This window comes from Anabrus simplex, chromosome X (assembly GCF_040414725.1).
Source record: "Anabrus simplex isolate iqAnaSimp1 chromosome X, ASM4041472v1, whole genome shotgun sequence".
Taxonomy (NCBI): domain Eukaryota; kingdom Metazoa; phylum Arthropoda; class Insecta; order Orthoptera; family Tettigoniidae; genus Anabrus; species Anabrus simplex.
The window spans coordinates 104519013-104537709 of record NC_090279.1 but is presented as its reverse complement, the minus strand read 5'-3'; the positions used below and the strand labels follow the sequence as shown (position 1 = coordinate 104537709).

The window sequence follows — 18697 nt, the reverse complement described above, 5'->3', positions numbered from 1 at the left end:
AGCATCATCATTATCATCAGGACATGTTTCACCCTTTCTATAGGGCATCTTCAGCCTTAAATCAATCTTAAAATATTAACCTTAAATGTTAAAACAGGAAGCTAGATAATTAGCCTTGTGACCTTCAATACTTAAAAATCTGGTACAATAAGTGTGACATATGGACTACACTAAATAAAAATTGTGATAAAATTTCATTAAAAGACTATCACTTAGTCATTCTAAAAGCATGTGTTCCAAGACTTAAACTAGATCTTCTTCTTATATGAACTTATGAAGTCCTTATAAAATGTCTCATTGAATTGTCTCCTATTTCTTGAAATGCAATGGTAAATGGTTCTAACAAAGGAAAAGTGGTAACATAAGCACAGGAACTATGCCTTGTGTAAGACATGGTCATGCAGCTACTGTTGTCATTAAATGTGAAGGCAATTTAAACTCCCCTAGGGTAGTTGTAAAATGAGATGTGAACTGAAAACTCTTTGCAAGATTGTGAAGCTAAAATGCAGAATACCATGTAGTCATATTGTGTGTAGGGCTCCTTGTAGAGAACATTTGTTAGCCTACTAGACCATTCGTTCTCTGTAAAGAGAAGGAAAGGAAATCTTAAAAGCAGAAATCAAAAAGAGAGACAGATCTTTTATTTGCTTTCAAGTCTTCCAAAAAGAAAAATGCAAGACGGTAACAGGATACATGGCCGTGTAAAGAAAATAAGGTGAAATTCTCTGCGAAATATAAAGAATTTCACCGTATTTTCTTGACACGGCATAAGCCCAAAAGCCTATACAGTATCATGTCTATATTATATTATTAATATGATTATTATATTCTATAAACATGAGTCTGGTGAGTTATTTACAGCTTTACACAAAAGTCATCAATGCAGGAGTGAAAAATAACATTTAAAAAAATAACATAAAATAAATAACATAAGAAAGTGGAGTGATGCAGGTAGGAGGAAACTGCAGACCTTTAGTTTTCTGGCCTGTTGAATAACTTTGGCTCACTGTCATGAAATGTTACATTCCGGTAAACACGCGTCTTTTTCCTTTTGTAGCATTCACTGGAACTTCCTCTTCTGAATGTTCAGAAACAGCATTTGATAGTCCGGTACCATTCTGTGCATTTTTACTCACAGGTCAAGTCGCTGAAGTTCACTTGACAGTTCTCTAAACTCTTTGTCTAATTCAAATAAATAATCATCATCACTGCTGTCTAAATAAACATGCATACGTACTTCTTCATTCATATTTGCCGCTTTTATATCGGAGTTTCAACTGAGACAATTCGCATTCACAGGTAAACGTGTGCAGCACTACTCAATGTAAACACAGCTGACACACGGCTACAAATATCTCGTATTATTTCCATGGAGATAACAGAACGGCTTCCTTTGTGCACAAGAAACTCAAGGCATATCAATCGACTTCAGTCAAGTCAAATAACTTCTCAAGTAGAACGGAACAGTTACAATAAACCATGATTTCGAGGTCACCTTGACGTTGGACCGAAAAAGGTGAAGGAACCTCGTTTGTTTGTGGTGTTCTGTGAGGAGTTTGGGCACCGATTGAGAGCACTATTTCCTCAAGTTTAGGTTTTCAGACACAGGCACTTGAGAGTGGTTATTGTGAATCTTCTGTGATCACAGAGGGTCGACCTAAGCTTTCTTCACCATGAACATTTTCACGGCCACTTTTTAACCCTCTTACCCATTTTCTCACTTTGCCTTCGCTCTTTGCATTATCATCATACACCTCACAAAGCTGACGATGAATGTCTGCAACCGACATGTTTCTTGCACTCAAAAAACATATTACAGACCACACGCAGCGGGCAATTGAATAATCTTGATCATTTTAAAGATGCGCAGTTCACTGCACAGGTTAGGTACACAGCTGCAACTGATGCCTGCTTGTTCGCAAAGGAGCGCGCATGCTTGTTGCAGTGTGCCCACTAACTGCGGAATTATAAAGAAAAACCCATTGATGCACTTTGATGGATGTGTCCATCCTCACGCCTATGTTGTTTCAGTGCATTGTACATTCGTTACTGTGCTGCCGAGACTTATTGTAGTAGTTTCTTGTTGCTATCGATAGATTGAAGATTTGTACTTTGTGCTTGGCTGTCTTTTATTCCATGGATAGCTTGGTAAAACCGAATTAAATATGTAATGTTTTGACGATCCTGTAAACAAACATGGCGCTGGTGAATGAATTGTTATTAGTGTATGATGTATACATGGCAATCAAAATATACAGAAATAATACGAAATATACAAGTTGATGACAGCATCAGGACTTCACTTTTATATTTTCATGTCCACATTTGTTATCCACGTAATCACTTCCGGTGTTACTTCATAGAATTCCTCCTCAGAACCAGGAAATGCATGTAGAGGGCACTCTAGAACTATGTGCTTGATAGACTGCACTTGAGCACCACAGTCACAGCGGGGAGAATCTACCCATCCCCATAGATGTAAGGCTACGCCAGTGCATCCAACATAACATTGGATCCTGTTCAGTGTTGACCAAACAGCACAGGGCAAACTGAAGCCAGCCAGTTTCATGCTGGGGTCGGAGATATCACATAAGCCACAGGGAGACGACATCCTCCACTCTTCTCTCCAGGCATTCCTGGAATTGAACCGAGGACATGACAGGTCCAAAGCTCTCTTCCACACTGGTTTTCTTGATTTCAGCCTGGTTGTAATGTGCTGCTTTATATCTTGATATATAGAAAGGGCCTCATTCGTCACTATTCTGCAGCATAAGCTGGTAAGTGTTTGTTGTCTCCTTATATGAAGGGGAGAGGTATTGCAAAAGACAGTTGACTACAGCATGCCGGATACAATAAGCATTGCCTAGCGAAGTTGGATATCAGTTAGGTTGCAGTGAGAGCTATTTAACCATATTCCGACACGGTACTCAGCTGTAGAGTACACTATGGCCAAGGCGGTAGTTTTCAAAGTATTGGCGTCAGCTCCCCATGAAGTTCTAGCCAAATTGCTTAGCAGGTTATTCTGGGTCTTAAGTTCGGTGGCTGTTTTTTCTATGTGACTTCGATATGTCAGTGATCTGTCTTATGTTACACCAAGGTATTTTGGTGTACTATTGTATTTCAAAAGTTGATTCCTGAAGCATATGCTAGGTTTGTAAGTAGCCTCTAAGTTGTTGAGATGGAATGCGGCTACTTCCGTCTTCAAAGGACTTGGTTGAAGTCTCCACTTCCTAAGGTATTCATCCATCACCCTTAGATCTTCAGACAGTATATCCTTGAAAGATCTCTGTACTGTTAGATTTATATCATCGGCATACATGAATTTCCGTGCTGTAGTTTCTGGAATAACATGGATGAACAAATCGAACAGTATAGGGGCTAAGAATGAACCCTGCGTTCAGTCGTTATTCAATTTGTGAAATGTACTCCTGCAATTTTCAGAGAATACCTGGAATAATCGATTACTCAGTACATTATCAATGAGAGTAATCACCTTAAGACAAGGTATAATCTTGATGAGCTTCAGGAGGAGACCCTCTCTCCAGACAGTGTCATACAGATCAAGGAAGACAGAAACATTTTAAAATTTTTTCTCAAAACGATTTTCCAGATATGATGTTAAGGCAAGGACTTGGTCACTACAGTCTCGCTTGGGGCGGAACCCAGCTTGCTCTATTGGGATCAGGTGTTCAATTGCAGGAGCTATCCTGTTCAGAATTAGCCTTTCCATTAGTTTATATGCAACACACAGTAACGGAATTGGCCTGTAGCTCTGGGGTAGAGAAGAATCCTTTCCTGGCTTCAGTATCGAGATGATTTTGGTTCTCTTGAATACTGGGGGTAGACGACCAGAGTGCAGTATACTGCTAAAGAAGGACGCCAGGCAGCTTATAGTTGCGGGGCCACAGTTCTTCAGCAGCTGTGGATGTACACCATCAAATCCAGCTGCTTTACCATTCTGGACGGACTTCAGGCCGTGTTGTACTTTCTCTGGAGAAAATGGTCGAGAGTAGATGGTATGAGGTTCAACTTCTTGTTCTAACCGCTTGAGCTCAGATCAAATTTTTCTGCTGTATTTCTCATCTTTCATGGGCCTAGATGAGTAGACGGGTAGTTGGCAGTGTTCTCTAAATTTATAGAAAGATCGTTTTCTTGCTGGCTTGTTTGATGAGTCCAATTTTCGGATAAGTGACCAAGCTTTCCAGCTTGAGTGAGTAAAGCTGAGCCTTTTAACAGTTTTGTTCCACTTTTCTTTCCTGGCACTGTCCAAGGATGCCAGCAGTTCAGTAGCTTTCTCATGACTATTGTCTTGTCCATACTCTTTGTATATTCGGCTAGTTTCCTCACTATACCCAGGTATGTAATCTTTACGGAATCCTCTCAGGATACTTCGCTTATCAGCAGCTTTGATTAGTTCCACGAAACAATCGTAGTTCTCCGGAGATGGTTTTACCCATCTTATATTAGCATTATTGTACGTGGAGTACAGTTTCCAGTCAGCTTTCTGAAAATTGCACCGAGCTTTAGATGTTGATCTAACTATTGGGATTTGCAGACCAATTTTTAGATCATGGGCCTGTGTTGGCTTCGTGGGAAATCGTTCAGTACTTGCCTTTGGATTTGTCAAGATTGGGTCATTAGACCATGTGACTTAAAACACAACTCTGGAGAATAATCATGATCCCATCGTGCTAAGTGGAATGTACTTTTGTCCTTGGCGTCATACACCAGTGTCAGGTTATTAACCCTTACCCCTCGAATTAAAGTTCTCTGTGTTATCTCTACTACTCGTATTTTAAATGTACATTTTTATCTTATTTGACCTGTATTATTCTTTCACGATTTTGGAGATAGCACTTGCTTTTAAATGATGTAGTTAGGCTATACACATTTACAGCAAGCTATACTGGAGCAAATAAAAGCAATATGTGGAATTTAAGACGAATTATTTTGCATTTTTATTATTATTATTATTATTAATACCGTTATCGCATACCGATTGGTTTCGTTAATAATTTAGTGTACAAATTATCGCTAAAAAGCTATTGAAAACCTCTATTCAGCCTCCGGTTTCATACCTCACGGTAGTTTTCAGGCTGAAACCACTGTAAACGGCGATTTCTTGAAATCTGGATCTCTTGATTTATAATTGTGCCAGCCGTGAGCATCAGGTACATGTTGGGTTACGGTACACAAACCGACCATCGTCAGTTCACTTTTAGGCATTGTGAAATGCTATTAGATATATTAATTTGGAGCAGAGGTGCGAAAATACTGTGGTTTTGTGTGTTGCCTGACATATACAACATATATATGACTAGAAGAGCACATGGCGACCATGTTTGTTTACTATCGCTCGAGCTTCGGTGTGCGTGAGTGGACAGCTGATGGCTACACTGCCATCTAAATAATAGATTTTTGACTGACTGTCAAATAGTATCTGGATTCTACAGAATTCCACGCTGAACCAAAAGATGGCAGTACAGTATATCACCGTGTATTTTGTCGGCTAAGAGACGGCAGACGAGCGGTGGGCGATACAATGTCATGTCGGGTCTCGCCCGACATGCGACCGGAACGGGAATATCGTAATGTCGGGCCTCACCCGACAGACGAGTGGTAAAGGTTAATGTCTATCCATTAGAATAGTCTTATCACCATTCTCATCGTTCTTCTTATAACCCCATAATGTATGATGGATGTTAAAGTCACCTAGGATAACACTATTTTCGATGGGTTTTACCGAGATAGGGTCTGGCCAGTTAGCCATTGGTGGTTTGTAAACGTACGTAAAGATGATATGGCTGGAGTCTGGTGGCAGAACTTCATAGTTGTCAATATCGTCCTTCATATAGATGCTGATCCCATATTTAGGGTGGTGAAGTCCGGCAGTTAGTTTGTACCCAGGTATTTTCCCCCGATTGTCATAGCCGTGAGGTCGGCGGCATCTAGTCTCTGTTGCTCACTTAGCACCTCCCGGGGTTACGTGTAAGGCAATGTGAAGTTAAACCTATGGACATGACCAACTTTAATCCCCTGGTGAATGAAGAAGAACATATTCGATTCTGGCTCGACCGAAGTAAAAGTGAAATTGATGTTGTGGCTTCTGAAAGTGAAGCAAGTGCTTTAACACGTTCCGTGCGGTTTGGGTCACCATGTGCCCGGAAACATGTTACTCTTATCCGTCGGTGCGAACTTCTCAAAATTGCGAAGTAAGTACCTACGTCCTAGTTACAAATTTCCGTTAACTAATGGCAACATAGTGTTCCAATTGAAGTAAAGGATCGAGGCATACTGCTAGTTTTGATCGGCCCACCGGTGACCTGAAGGAAGTTTTCTTCATCTTCCATTCATATCGCTTCGTGTCACTCTGAGTCCCGACTGTTGTCTGACCTATATTCTTACGCGGGAATCACTTAGCGCGGTTACGGTGAATGAAGCCTAGAGTGTTGCTGCCCGCAGGTGGTAGATTGTTGTTTGGAACAAAGTGATGACAGTGACAGTGATTTCTCTCCTGTATCTGATGACCCTACGTACAACCTCCAAGATACTGACTCGTCTTCTGACACAGACAGTGACTCTGAAGCATGTGGGTCAGCTATTTATGGGGATGAAACGCTAAGTGATAACTCTCCAAGTCAGATTGTTGGTAATGGTGATGTAAGTGCTGACGATGTGCCAAGCTGGGGTCCAGGAGGGGGACATGACATTGGCATACCCATTTTGTGTGATGACACAGAAGTGAACATTGTGACTAATTTTAATAATAATAATAATGTTATTTGCTTTACGTCCCACTAACTACTTTTTAAGGTCTTCGGAGACGCCGAGGTGCCGGAATTTAGTCCCGCAGGAGTTCTTTTACGTGCCAGTAAATCTACCGACACGGGGCTGTCGTATTAGAGCACCTTCAAATACCACCGGACTGAGCCAGGATCGAACCTGCCAAGTTGAGCCACTCAGCCCGGCGTGACTAATTTTGATAGCCCTTCTGATATTTATAACATGTTTGTAACAGATCAAATTATTCAGACTATGGTAACTGAAACAAACAGACTTGCTGCACAAAAGTTAGAAAAGTGTCTACCGATGAAAGGGAGGCGGTTATCCAAATGGATTGATTCCACTGAGGAAGAAATGGCCAAGTTTTTGGGGATATTAGTTGTAACGGGGTTAAATTATGTCCCTGAACTAGCACTTTTTGGTCGAAGAACTCTTTATATGAGAGTAAGGTAATAAAAGCCACTATGACTCGTGATCGCTTCTTAGATTTGCTCTCCTGTTGGCATTTGTGTGATAATGAAGCCCCTAGGGAGGGAAATGAAAGAGTGTATAAAGTGAAACCTCTAGTAGACCAGCTTCAGGAAAATTTTCAGAATGCCTTAACCCCTGGGAAAAATGTTGTAATAGACGAGTCTATGGTGCCGTGGAGGGGAAGATTGCTTTTCAGGCAATATATTCAGAACAAATCACATAAGTATGGAATTAAACTATACAAAGTGTGCACGTAAGATGGGTATACATTTGCAGTAAGAGTTTATCAAGGGAAAGATGATGAGCTGCAAGGGACAGGTCACGCTGAAGCGGTCATCATGAACATGTGTGAGTCATTGTTGGGAAAAGGTCGCATCTTGTTCGCCGACAATTTTTATACAAGTGTTCAATTGGCACAGAATCTATTGGACAAGCAAATACTTCTCTGTGGAACAATTCGACCTAATAAGAGCGGTCTCCCCAAAGATGTGGTTAATAAGCGTCTTAAAAGGGGGGAAATTTTTGGAGCAGAGAATGAAAAAGGGGTGGATGGACGCTGGATGGACAAGAGGAGAGTTTTGATGATATCCACTGTACCAGATCATGGTGATATTCTGGAAGACGCCAGAAAAAGGAACAGGAAAGGAGATCCAATTTTGAAGCCGAATCTGTGTTGCACTGCAAGATCAAAAAGGGTGTTGATCTTGGTGATCAAATGTCGTCATATTACACCCCATTGAGAAAGGGTGCCATTGAACTTCTCCTGGGTACTGCAGTTGATCCTCAATGCAAGCGCAGTTCTGGAAAAAATAAAAACTTTTCGTCATTTTAAGGAATCTCTTGCCTTCTGTCTATGTCGGTACGGCACTGCTACATCTTGTCCACCTCCAACAAGGAACACACTGCGTAAAATAGAAGGACCAGCCAGAAAAATGCGGCGACATTGCACAGTGTGCTCCAAGAAGATATTTGCACAGCATGGTAAGAAAACTGCCGATAACAAAACAAAGAAGATGGTGACATTCTGTGCAGAGTGTCCAGGAGCACCAAAAATGTGTATCGAGTGCTTCAATGAAACTCACATGAAAAGTGCCAGTGAACATGTAAAACGCAACGGTGACAGTGTCTGTGTTATATCTCGTCTGGAAATCAGTACTTAATTTTACTTGATGACTTTTCTGAAAAGTATTGGCAAATGATGTTATATTTTTGTTCCGTTTTTACTGTGAATAGCTGGGATTGTTTTCGTGTCTAGTAAATATTGTTCTGAATTTATATCCTTTCTCTTTTGTGGTATTACTTTTTTTACTAAGCATAATATGAAAATAATTAACATAGGCCTCTCGTATTCCCATAAAAACAGATCCATGAACGAGAATCTAACAATTATTTCCGGGGTCATTTCTGTTTCGTGCAATTGTTGAATTGGAAGACTGTCGCAGAGGTAAATACGCTGGAATGTCTCCTCAACAATGACGCACACAACAAGTGCACATGCATATTAGGGAGTAAACAAGGTCAAATTCGTCAGGTCACCGGTGGGCCGATACGACGTAACATTAAGTCATCGAAATTCACTGCCGCAGGGAACGTGTTAATTTGAAAGTTCCAGCGCACATACAAACTGACTTGCATCTCCCACGGCAGCTGTAGCAGGTAGGCCTAACACATTCTTATAATCAGCCTCCTGATAATGTGTATAAGAATGCTCTCTGCAACATAAATTTTGTTCTCAAAAGACATGTTGGTGAATTAGAGGTTACGAACTAATTTCTGACACCCCAGTTTTGGGGCCTGTGCTCTTGAATTCCTTGCTGCAAACTCCTGCTCTGCCAGAAAGTGCTATGTAGAAGATCACTACAGACAAACTGTGCATACTTATGTTACAGACTTAAAAAAAACTTGCAATAAGAGACAACTGGTCCACGCTATAGGTAGTAGAAACCCTTATATTTTCAACAACAATGCCATTCAAACATTTAATTTCAGTAAACAAATTTCTACAGTTGTACACAGAAACCCCTAACTCTTCTGATGATAAGTTGAAGAAGGTAAGGCCCGTTACAATTTGTTATTAGACAGGTTTAAATCTGTTTATATCATTGGGAAGGCTGTTAGCATTGATGAGCCCCTAATGAAATTCAAGAGGAGGCTATCTTATATCCAGTACAACCCATCCAAAAGAGTTTGATTTGGAATTAAAATTTATAAAGTGTTTTCAGTGGAGATTATTGCCTAATGCAGTGGTTTATAATAGATACGATGAGAAAAAGAAGAATTGCCTTTTTCTGTCATCTTTCTAGATTAAATGATAATAAAACAACTATTTAATTACTTTTGGAAAAGTAAAACAAAAAATAATTGGTTTAAAGAAGTTCAGAATGATTTAGAAGACCTGAATATTACAATGAAGCAAAAGAAGAAAAAAGGATTCTCAAGAACAAAGAAATAAGATAAACTGTACAACACAAACAATATGTCATATCTGATGAAGAAAGGGCAGCCAGGTCAGCCAGAATGAAGATGATGCAAGCTAAATCTTCAGTTAATTCTTTGTTAACGTAAATGTATTTGGGTTTGATTTAAGTGCTCCAATGTGGGCGTAAACTATGTAAATAAATAAAGTGTTTCCTTTACGAAACGGTTATTGTTGGGCATTCAAATTTTTCACTGCAAAAGATACACAGGGTATTGGAAGTAGTCATCTGGCAAGTTGAAAGGTTGTGCCATGAGCTTTTGGATGAATGAAGAACCGGTATAGTTCACCCGAATTATTCAGAACTCAGGCCGATTCCTCGTACTACCTGCTGAATTTCAGTGGCATTGTCTCGATGGGGCACCAGCAGCCAACTAAAGAAGCTCCTCTGCCCCTGTAGTCAGGTAACCTGCAGGTATCCGTGAAGTTATATACCGAGTTTTCCTCTGATGTTCACAGAAACATTCAGGTAGACATTGACTAATCCGAGCTCAAGCTTTCTTCCCACACCAGCCTGTGCCATGTCATCTTCCTGCCTCTCTCATGTACTTGTGTGAAAGATGTACTGCTAGTTTGTGCCAAAAGTTGTGAGTTAGTGGGATTTTTCTTTATGTATCTCTTTTTACAAAAAGAGTAAACACTTTTTATTAATATCATTTTTCAACATAGTCACCTTGCACATGGTTCACAGGCTTTCTGATACCTTCTGCAAAAAAGGTTTTTGGTTGTGCAACAACCGCTTCCTTCACCTGTTGATGGGAGCTTAGAGCAGATGGTAATCTGACAGGGTGAGATCGGGACTGTACGCAGGATGTTCCAACACCTCATTGTCATGCTCCGACAGTCGACCTCTGCGTTTGTTTACCAGCATTTCACTGTAACGTTCACTGTTTACTGTTTCCCCTTTTCCTGGTAATGTTCCAGAATTGGCCCTTGAAAGTCTCAAAACCTGTATCACTTTTGCTGCAGAGGGTTGACTCTTGAAATTTTTTTTGACGGGGGATCCGGGATTCTTCCATTCTATGTTCTGATGTTTGCTTTCTGGTTCAAAGTGTTTCATCTCCAGTGATGATCCATTTCAGAAACGTTTCAGTAGGTGCTGACAGATTCTGCTCTTCATTGAGTTGTTTTGGAACCCATCTCAAAGTTAAGCCTGTAATCTATGATTTCATATGGTTTGCCACGTCATCAACAGTCGGGATCATATCACGCGTCAGTTACGGCTGCAGATGGACACCCTCATCCTTCATGCGACCCCTCCTGGTACACCCTCAGACCACATAAAACACTGTTCTTCCTTGGTGGAGACAGAGAGTCTTTACGTCGCAACAGCGCAAGCGATAACACTGAAACCTACCACAGCTGTAGAGAACAGTGCCATTTAGCGGCTGGTGAGCACACAACGCCGTAGAGTCAACCTAAAAATAATTAGAGCTAAATTGCAGTTTCTTGCCTGTGTATCATCACAGTAGTTTCAATAATAATGTTGTTAACCATCGCTGTTAAAAGAAATAATGGTTGAAGAAGAACACGAAAAAGACATAACGAGAAGAACCTGTGTGGAAGATGAAGTGTATAGGGAGAAAATGGGTCTTGATTGGAGTCAGGGTCTAATAAGGAGCATAACAACTACAGACAAATCGCCCTTATTTCACATGTAGTCGGGGCTGCACAGTCTCTTCCTTCCCACACCTGTGCCCTCGTCGCCATAATACGCACTGATGTAAAAAAAATCTATAAAGATTCTAAAATAAGATGATGGCAGCACTTGTAGGTTGGACAAAATGTTAAATACTTCTTTATACCTGAAATAAACAATAAATAATTGTATGGCCTCAGTTACCGTGTGCAGACATTTCAATTTGACGCCATCTGACTGTCTGCTCGTCAATTTCGATGTTCCGTTTTACTACAGGCCCACTAGATGGCAGACCGAGTAAACCGAAAGTCTCTTGGGCATCTATGGCTGAGATTTAATTAATTTTGTCGGGTAAACACCAAATGTGTCACCAGAGATCTTTTACATGCCGACATCGTACGACATGGAGTGTCGAATGGACTTTTTTCTGCCCTTCAAAAATCCGATTACCTCTGCCGGGTTTAAACCCGCTATCTTGGGATCCAGAGGCCGACACTCTACCACTGATCCACAGAGGCAGCTTTTATACCTGAAGATTGCACATTTCAGACCATCTGTACCAAGAATGTAATTTGTGATCAGTGAAAGATAATCATGAATGTAGTGTAAGTACTACCTTCAGTCTCATGTTGATTTTGTCATTCCTTTTAATGATAGTTGATAGTCTTGATTTAAGCAGGCAAAGAATATAAATTTCTTAAATAGTATTTTAAGTACTGCTGGTAATTTAAGTTTTGAACATTAGCTAGAACACACAAGTATGAAGGATGAGTTCTCCACGTAATCAATACTTTATAAAGTCCGACTCTTACTTGAACTATCAATACGGACTATGAGATTATAGCATTAGCTAGAATTAAAGAAGTTAGGGAATTCAGTCGGCCACTTGAGAAAGAGCCCTTGGCCATCTCTGACTGCAGAAGAGAGTTTGCATATAAGCAAGTCATTTAAAGATAAAAATTTCATTATGTTCCGTATTGAAATGTATCACAATTAAATTGAAATAATAAATAATAATAAATAGGTTGAACTACCTTATTTATTATTTCAATTTAATTATAAGCAAGTCAGCTAAGGTCTGTATATCATCACCCATACTGAGTGCTTTGACAGATCCATGTATACTTTCATTTTCCCTCCATATTTGGTTATTTACTACCTGAAAAATACAGTGTGCTGAATTCAGTGGTTTTGTGGATATAATCTGATCGTTCTGTCTTGGAAGTACATTTCTGTTATCAGATTATTATATAAATGGTGCTATTTCATCTAAAATATTGTGGTGTTGATCATGTCTGACTCATTGGCTGAATGGTCAGAGGGTTCCGGATTCGATTCCCGGCCAGGTCAGGGATTAATTCTTCTGGCTCGGAGACTGGGTGTATGTGCCCGTCCCGACACTCTCCTCATCATATTCAGACAACGTACCACAGAGACACCCTCCATATAGGGTTGGCGTCCGGCCGTAAAGCAGGGCCGCGACTGTGGGAAAAGAAGATTGTGGTGCTGATCAGTGAAAACTGGGCTGAGTTCAGCTGGAGCCCTTTGCTTGTAAAATATTCGACAGGCAGCTTGCAATTTGACAGATGAAATTAGGCAAATTTTCAAAGATATTGACAGTAGGGTTGGGCACTATGTCCCTGTTTCGGCACACTGTGCCGGTGCACAGTTATGTTCCGCTGTTCCAGAACACCGAGTGTCAATTGTTCCGAAACATTCTCAAGCAAGGCGGAGACACTGACTCGCTGTCCCGTCAGAAGCTCCACTATGCACTGCCCTTCGCCTACTAGCTGAACTGTGCAGGGGGCGCACGGGACACGGGACTGTAACTGTGCAGTAGAGAGAACTTCGAGAAGCTACATTACATGCTCCGCACCAGCGGTAATGTGCCTCTACCGAACGTCCTGTGCGTAGTTATGGCCATTTCCAGCATAAAGCTGCATGGAGTGTGAACGAACAGTCGGAACACTGAAATTTGCGCCCAATAATCACGTTTAAAGGCTGCTTTTAGTTTAAGATTTTTCTGGTCAGTTTGAAATACACATAACACGGTTACATGGCAGTGCAGGTGTTTAAAAGTAACTAATTCAAGAATATTTTCACCAGTTGAATGTATTGGCCTGTATTGTGAGTGATTAGGGCCAGGATAAAACAACACGGCGCGTGAGAAAGCAGTTGGAACTCTGAATGAAATACTCACCCAAAAAATCATGTCTAAATTTTCTTTTTTAGGATAAGAATGTTTTCATTCATTCTAAAATACACCTGTCACAATTACACTGGCAGTACATGTGTTTACAAATGTCTCAATGTTATTTTCACCAATCAAAAGTACACTCGCACAGTTGAAGAAACATTCGTCAGTACTCTATTCACGCACACAATATACAAGCTGAACACGAAAATAATAATTAACCCATACAAGCGAAACACGAAGGTAAAAATTAAACACTATATACAAAGATTAAAAATAAAACTATGCAAGCAGAACATGAAAATAAAACTTAAACACAATATACACGCAGAACACAAAAATGAAAATTGTGGGAGGTTTAAGTTTGAAATGTCTTGTCATTGTGCTGGTTGAAGATCCCTTTGCAGACAAAATAGAAGAACATAAATTGCATTTCACTCTGTCCAGTGTTCTTCTAGTAAAAAAGTCCTGAACAGGACTCCGATGTGACATTATGCAAAGTTTACAGTCTTTTGTGCGGTTTAATTACTTTTGTGCTGTTATGCTCTTTGCACTTTGAATTCCTCCCACTCAACTTCCATTTACCTTCTTTAATATCTCGAAATTTTCCCTCAACTTTCTTGGGGATTGACATTAAAAATTAATTTGGACTTTAAGGAAACTTTTAAGCCCAAGAAAAATATAGGTCATCGCATTGGAATTAAAGATATAACTGGATGAAAAAATGTTTACACTCCAGCACAGGGCGGCACACAGCTGGTATCGACAGTCAGACACAGCCAAGGCCAGCTAATCTATCTAGTGCGGCCTTGACACAGCACGTTCGGTGAAGGCACATTCCAGCTGTTTCGGAGCATGTCATGTTGCCTCTCGAAGTTCTCTCTGCGACGCATTTACAGTCCTGTGTCCCGGCACTCTGTACTGAAACACTCTGCCTCGAGCTCCTAATGTTGTGAAGAACTGAATGTTCCGGTCTGCCGAACCCTAATTCACAATAGATGTTCAAAATAACCCGTTTACACATATATGTTGTACACTCTGCAGAGAGAACTGATAAGCATTGTTACCTTTACTAAGGTGGTTACACAAAACACAATAAAGGAGGGAAGTGAGAGCAACTACACACTATCGGAAAACACTATACGCTCAGAGAAACATCAGCTGGCCTACGCGGATCTCTGCCAACAACAACATAATACGAAATATCAGTAGGGCCAACTAGTGGACAATGAATCAGGAAAATGGAAGGAACTACGACCTTGTGAGGGCATGGATATTACTTAGGTTGCAGATTCTGAAAAAATTTGCTGTGATCCTTAAATTTGAAAAATATTATTTACAAGTGAAAATTTTACAAATACTTTCCGAACAAAATCCACCAATTTACAACTTACGAAGTATAAGCTCCGGGATACACATATCTTAAAGGTTCTTTGATAATGGGCTTCACTACGAGTTTCAAACTTCAAACCAACTATACAACTACTTACAAATCCAGTAGTGCAACGCAAGTTAGTAGGTTAAAAGCAACGTAAAAACAATTACAATTTACAGTGAAGTGAACGTACTCTCCTAAACTCTAGCGTACATGAAGTGATACAGAACTACCAGAGGCAAACCCCAAGGTAAACGTATTAAATTATAATCTACATATTTAGTGAAATAAGAAATGGGAATGCCTCGAAGACAAACAGGGAACCCCAGCAGAAAAGCTAAGGCGTCATAAATAATTAATTTGGCGAATCTAGGTTAGGCTAGGGCAGACTCCTATACGAAATTGCAAACGAATATTACGGAAATTTTAACCGGAACGGAAAGTAAGAGTGCTTACCCGAAGGTGCGCCATCCCGGAAGCGAGGCGTCGCACACGACGCAGACCAACACAGACTAAAGGCAGATCAGGCCAAGACAAGACCGAATCTCTCGAACGCTGCCTCGCTCACTATATATAGTTAAACCCCTGGCCTGGAGTAGCCAATCAGAATGCATGAGTCCGCCCATCCCCTCCTAGGTTCACCAATCACAATTCCTACTTCCGTCACAAACTTTAACTAACATTCTCGAAGACACACGTTCGCGAATCTTCCATTTCCAGAATAGTAAGAAAATTCCTTCTAGAAAACATAACCCACCAAAGGCACACACCCTGTTCAACAATTTTCTAGATACTTCCAGTAAGTACAGAATAGAAATCTACCATTTACAAATACATATGTTACAAATATTACACAGTACAGGTTAGGTCACTACAAATAAAACGTTATATTATACTTTACAAATAAAGTCTTCAAAAACACTTTCCACTTCCACTATATTGTTCACCTGTGACAGCATGATAACAAGTACATTTTAATTTGGCACCTTGTAAACTGCCTGCACGTCCATTTTAGTTGACTAGAATAAACGTGTGGCCGAGTTCTCATTCATTTTGCTGGGTAAACACTAAATGTGAGATAACGACATGGAGTGCTCTTCAAGATCCAACTATTGTACCTCTGTTGGATTTGAACCACAGACTAGACTACAACATTGTGAATACTTGCACAGAACATTGGTTGAATTTTCAATCAGTCACCAAATGGTTCCAATCCTTAATTCCTCTTTCTACCCTCTTGACTTCCAAATTCATGATCTTTCCTACTTTTAAAAGCTTTACTCAAGCTTATTTCTCTATTAATGTCATTCCACACCATCTGCTCACTAATGCATACCACTTCGTCTAGTCACACGAGAATAATTACATCACTAATTGTGCACAGAGGTAATCTCGAGGTGTCAAAATGCATGTGTTTTTCGTCTTTTGATACTTTTCTGGTGGAATGTTTTGCAGTGTTCTTCAATATGATTACAAGATCTAACCTTTAGGTTAATGTTACATAATTTTTCAAAGCAAAAAAGCATATATTATACCCCTAAACAATACTAAATGAACTAATGAAAATAAATTTGTAAGACTCATTGTGATCTACGCTGATCACATCATATGGAACACAAATTGCTAATTGCTAAAACACAATTTTCGAAGAACACATAATCAAGGTCATCGAAAGCCCAAAATATGCTCTAAAATACTTCACTTTGTTTGTTTGTCCTCTCAAGTACCAATTTTTCTTGACAAAGTAGATAAATGAAACACCTGGGGATGAATATCTGTAGTGACTGTGATTGCATTTAACTAAATGTAGCATTATATGTGGAAAAATAGACCACATAGGAAAAACTAGAATAATAAAATGGTTTTGTGATTTGTACAGGTAAATCAGTTAGTGCTTGTTAGTCGCAGGCGTCACAGGAATGACAGGGAAGCATGGTGTAGACGAATCCAGACAGGAATGAAGGGGAGGTCTAACGGTGAAGAGACAAATACTGTTTCCTGGAGAAAATTTCCATGCTCGACTGTCACCAATGATTTCAGAGGTGTTTGGAATTTATCGTGTCCCTTGGCAAATAATTCCAATCTTTAATTACTCTTTCTACACTTGAATTTCAAATTTACGATCTTTCCTGCTTTTAAAAGCTTTACTCAAGCTTATTTGTCTATTAATGTCATTCCACACCATCTGTCCACTAACGCATACCGCTTGTCCGGCCCCGCAGTGTAGAGGGCAACGCATCCGCCTGTCAACCGGCGGCCCCGGGTTTGATTCCCAACTGGGTCAGGGGTTTTTAATTGTAAATGATTAATATCCCTGGCCTGGGGACTGGGTGTTTGTGTCGTCCTTAAATAGCAGTGTAGCCGTCAGCTGTCAAATCACGCACATAGTAAACAAACATGGCCGCCATGTGCTCTTCTAGTCATATATATGTCAGGCAACACACAAAACCTCAGTATTTTCGCACCTCTGCTCCTAATGAATATATCTAATAGCATTTCACGATGCCTAAGAGTGAACTGACGATGGTCGGTTTGTGTATCGTAACCCAACATGTACCTGATGCTGACGGCTGGCACAATTGTAAATCAACAGACTCAGATTTCAAGAAATTGCCGTTTACAGTGGTTTCAGCCTACATACTACCGCGAGGTATGAAAACAGAGACTGAATAGAGTTTTTCAATTGCTTTTTAGCGATAATTTGTACACTAATGTTCCTTTCCTCACATTCCTCCATTCCAATTACACGCAGGTTCATATCACATGGTGCAAGTAGGGGCGAAAGATCTCAATAGGTCGACGCCCTGAACAAATAGCATTTTTTTTAAACCCATATTACTTAGCCGAGCATCTCATCTCCTTACTCCTAGGTCTTCCCAAGCTAACGTTTGCAATATTTTCTTAACACTACATTGGTTATGATATTCATAATGTAAAGTAATTTGTTGTATGTACTGCCTCATAGGAGTGGAGCTCTAAACACATTTTAACTCCTAGACATTTGTGTTTCAGCACCTGCGTATGACGTTGAATGACCAAGGCCAATGTCGTGTTCAGCATCTCTGGTTCCCCACCATCTTTGACATGCTGGACCACTTCCGTCAACACCCGATACCCCTGGAATCGGGAGGGACGGCAGATGTCACTCTGACGGAGTTTGTGGTGGCCGCTTCAGCGGCGGGCAGTCCCGGAAGTCGAGCCGGCTCGTCCTCGGCCGCTCAGCCAGGAACGTCGGAGAGTCGTCGGCCTCCTGCACCACCTGAACCGAGAGAGGTGAGAGGTTGAAGTTGAGAAATATAGTTGCTTCAGGCTGGTGTAACGGATGGCAGGAGTATTTGAGTAGCCTCATTGCAATCCTGGCAGTAAACATTTGTTTACCTATTACATACAGTAATTAAGAATGTGAAGATCGCGGACATGTTCGATTCCTGCCTAAAAGTTTTAACCCACTGCCTTGCAATTTCTGCCCTGGCTCTCTATTGCTTTGTTGCAGTTTCCGTGGATATGTATTGTTATTTCTTTGTGATCCCAGCATGTCAAAGAGGTTACACTTGTTGGACTCAGTTGTCGTGTAAAACTCTAGTGGAGGTGAAGTCAACTTCATGGCTGAGTCGGATGAAGCTAAAATATTACATTTCTTTTTTGTTGAGGTAAGCGATGTTTTTCTGGTGAAAGTTATGTTAGCACTCGTGAAGAATTAAAGGACATTATTGAAGAAAATGAAGAAGGGGCACAGGTGGACGTGTGCATAACCTCGAA

At 40.4% G+C, this 18697-nt stretch overlaps 1 protein-coding gene across 1 annotated transcript in view; it reads left to right on the top strand.

Annotated features, from left to right (window-relative positions):
• Nucleotides 1-18697, top strand: part of Lnk (SH2B adapter-like protein Lnk) — a 153541-nt gene that overhangs the window by 92843 nt on the left and 42001 nt on the right. Inside the window, exon 6 of the mRNA XM_067158686.2 lies at nt 17951-18211. Coding sequence (XP_067014787.1) covers nt 17951-18211 — 261 coding nt within the window. The remainder of the gene's footprint in view (nt 1-17950; nt 18212-18697) is intronic.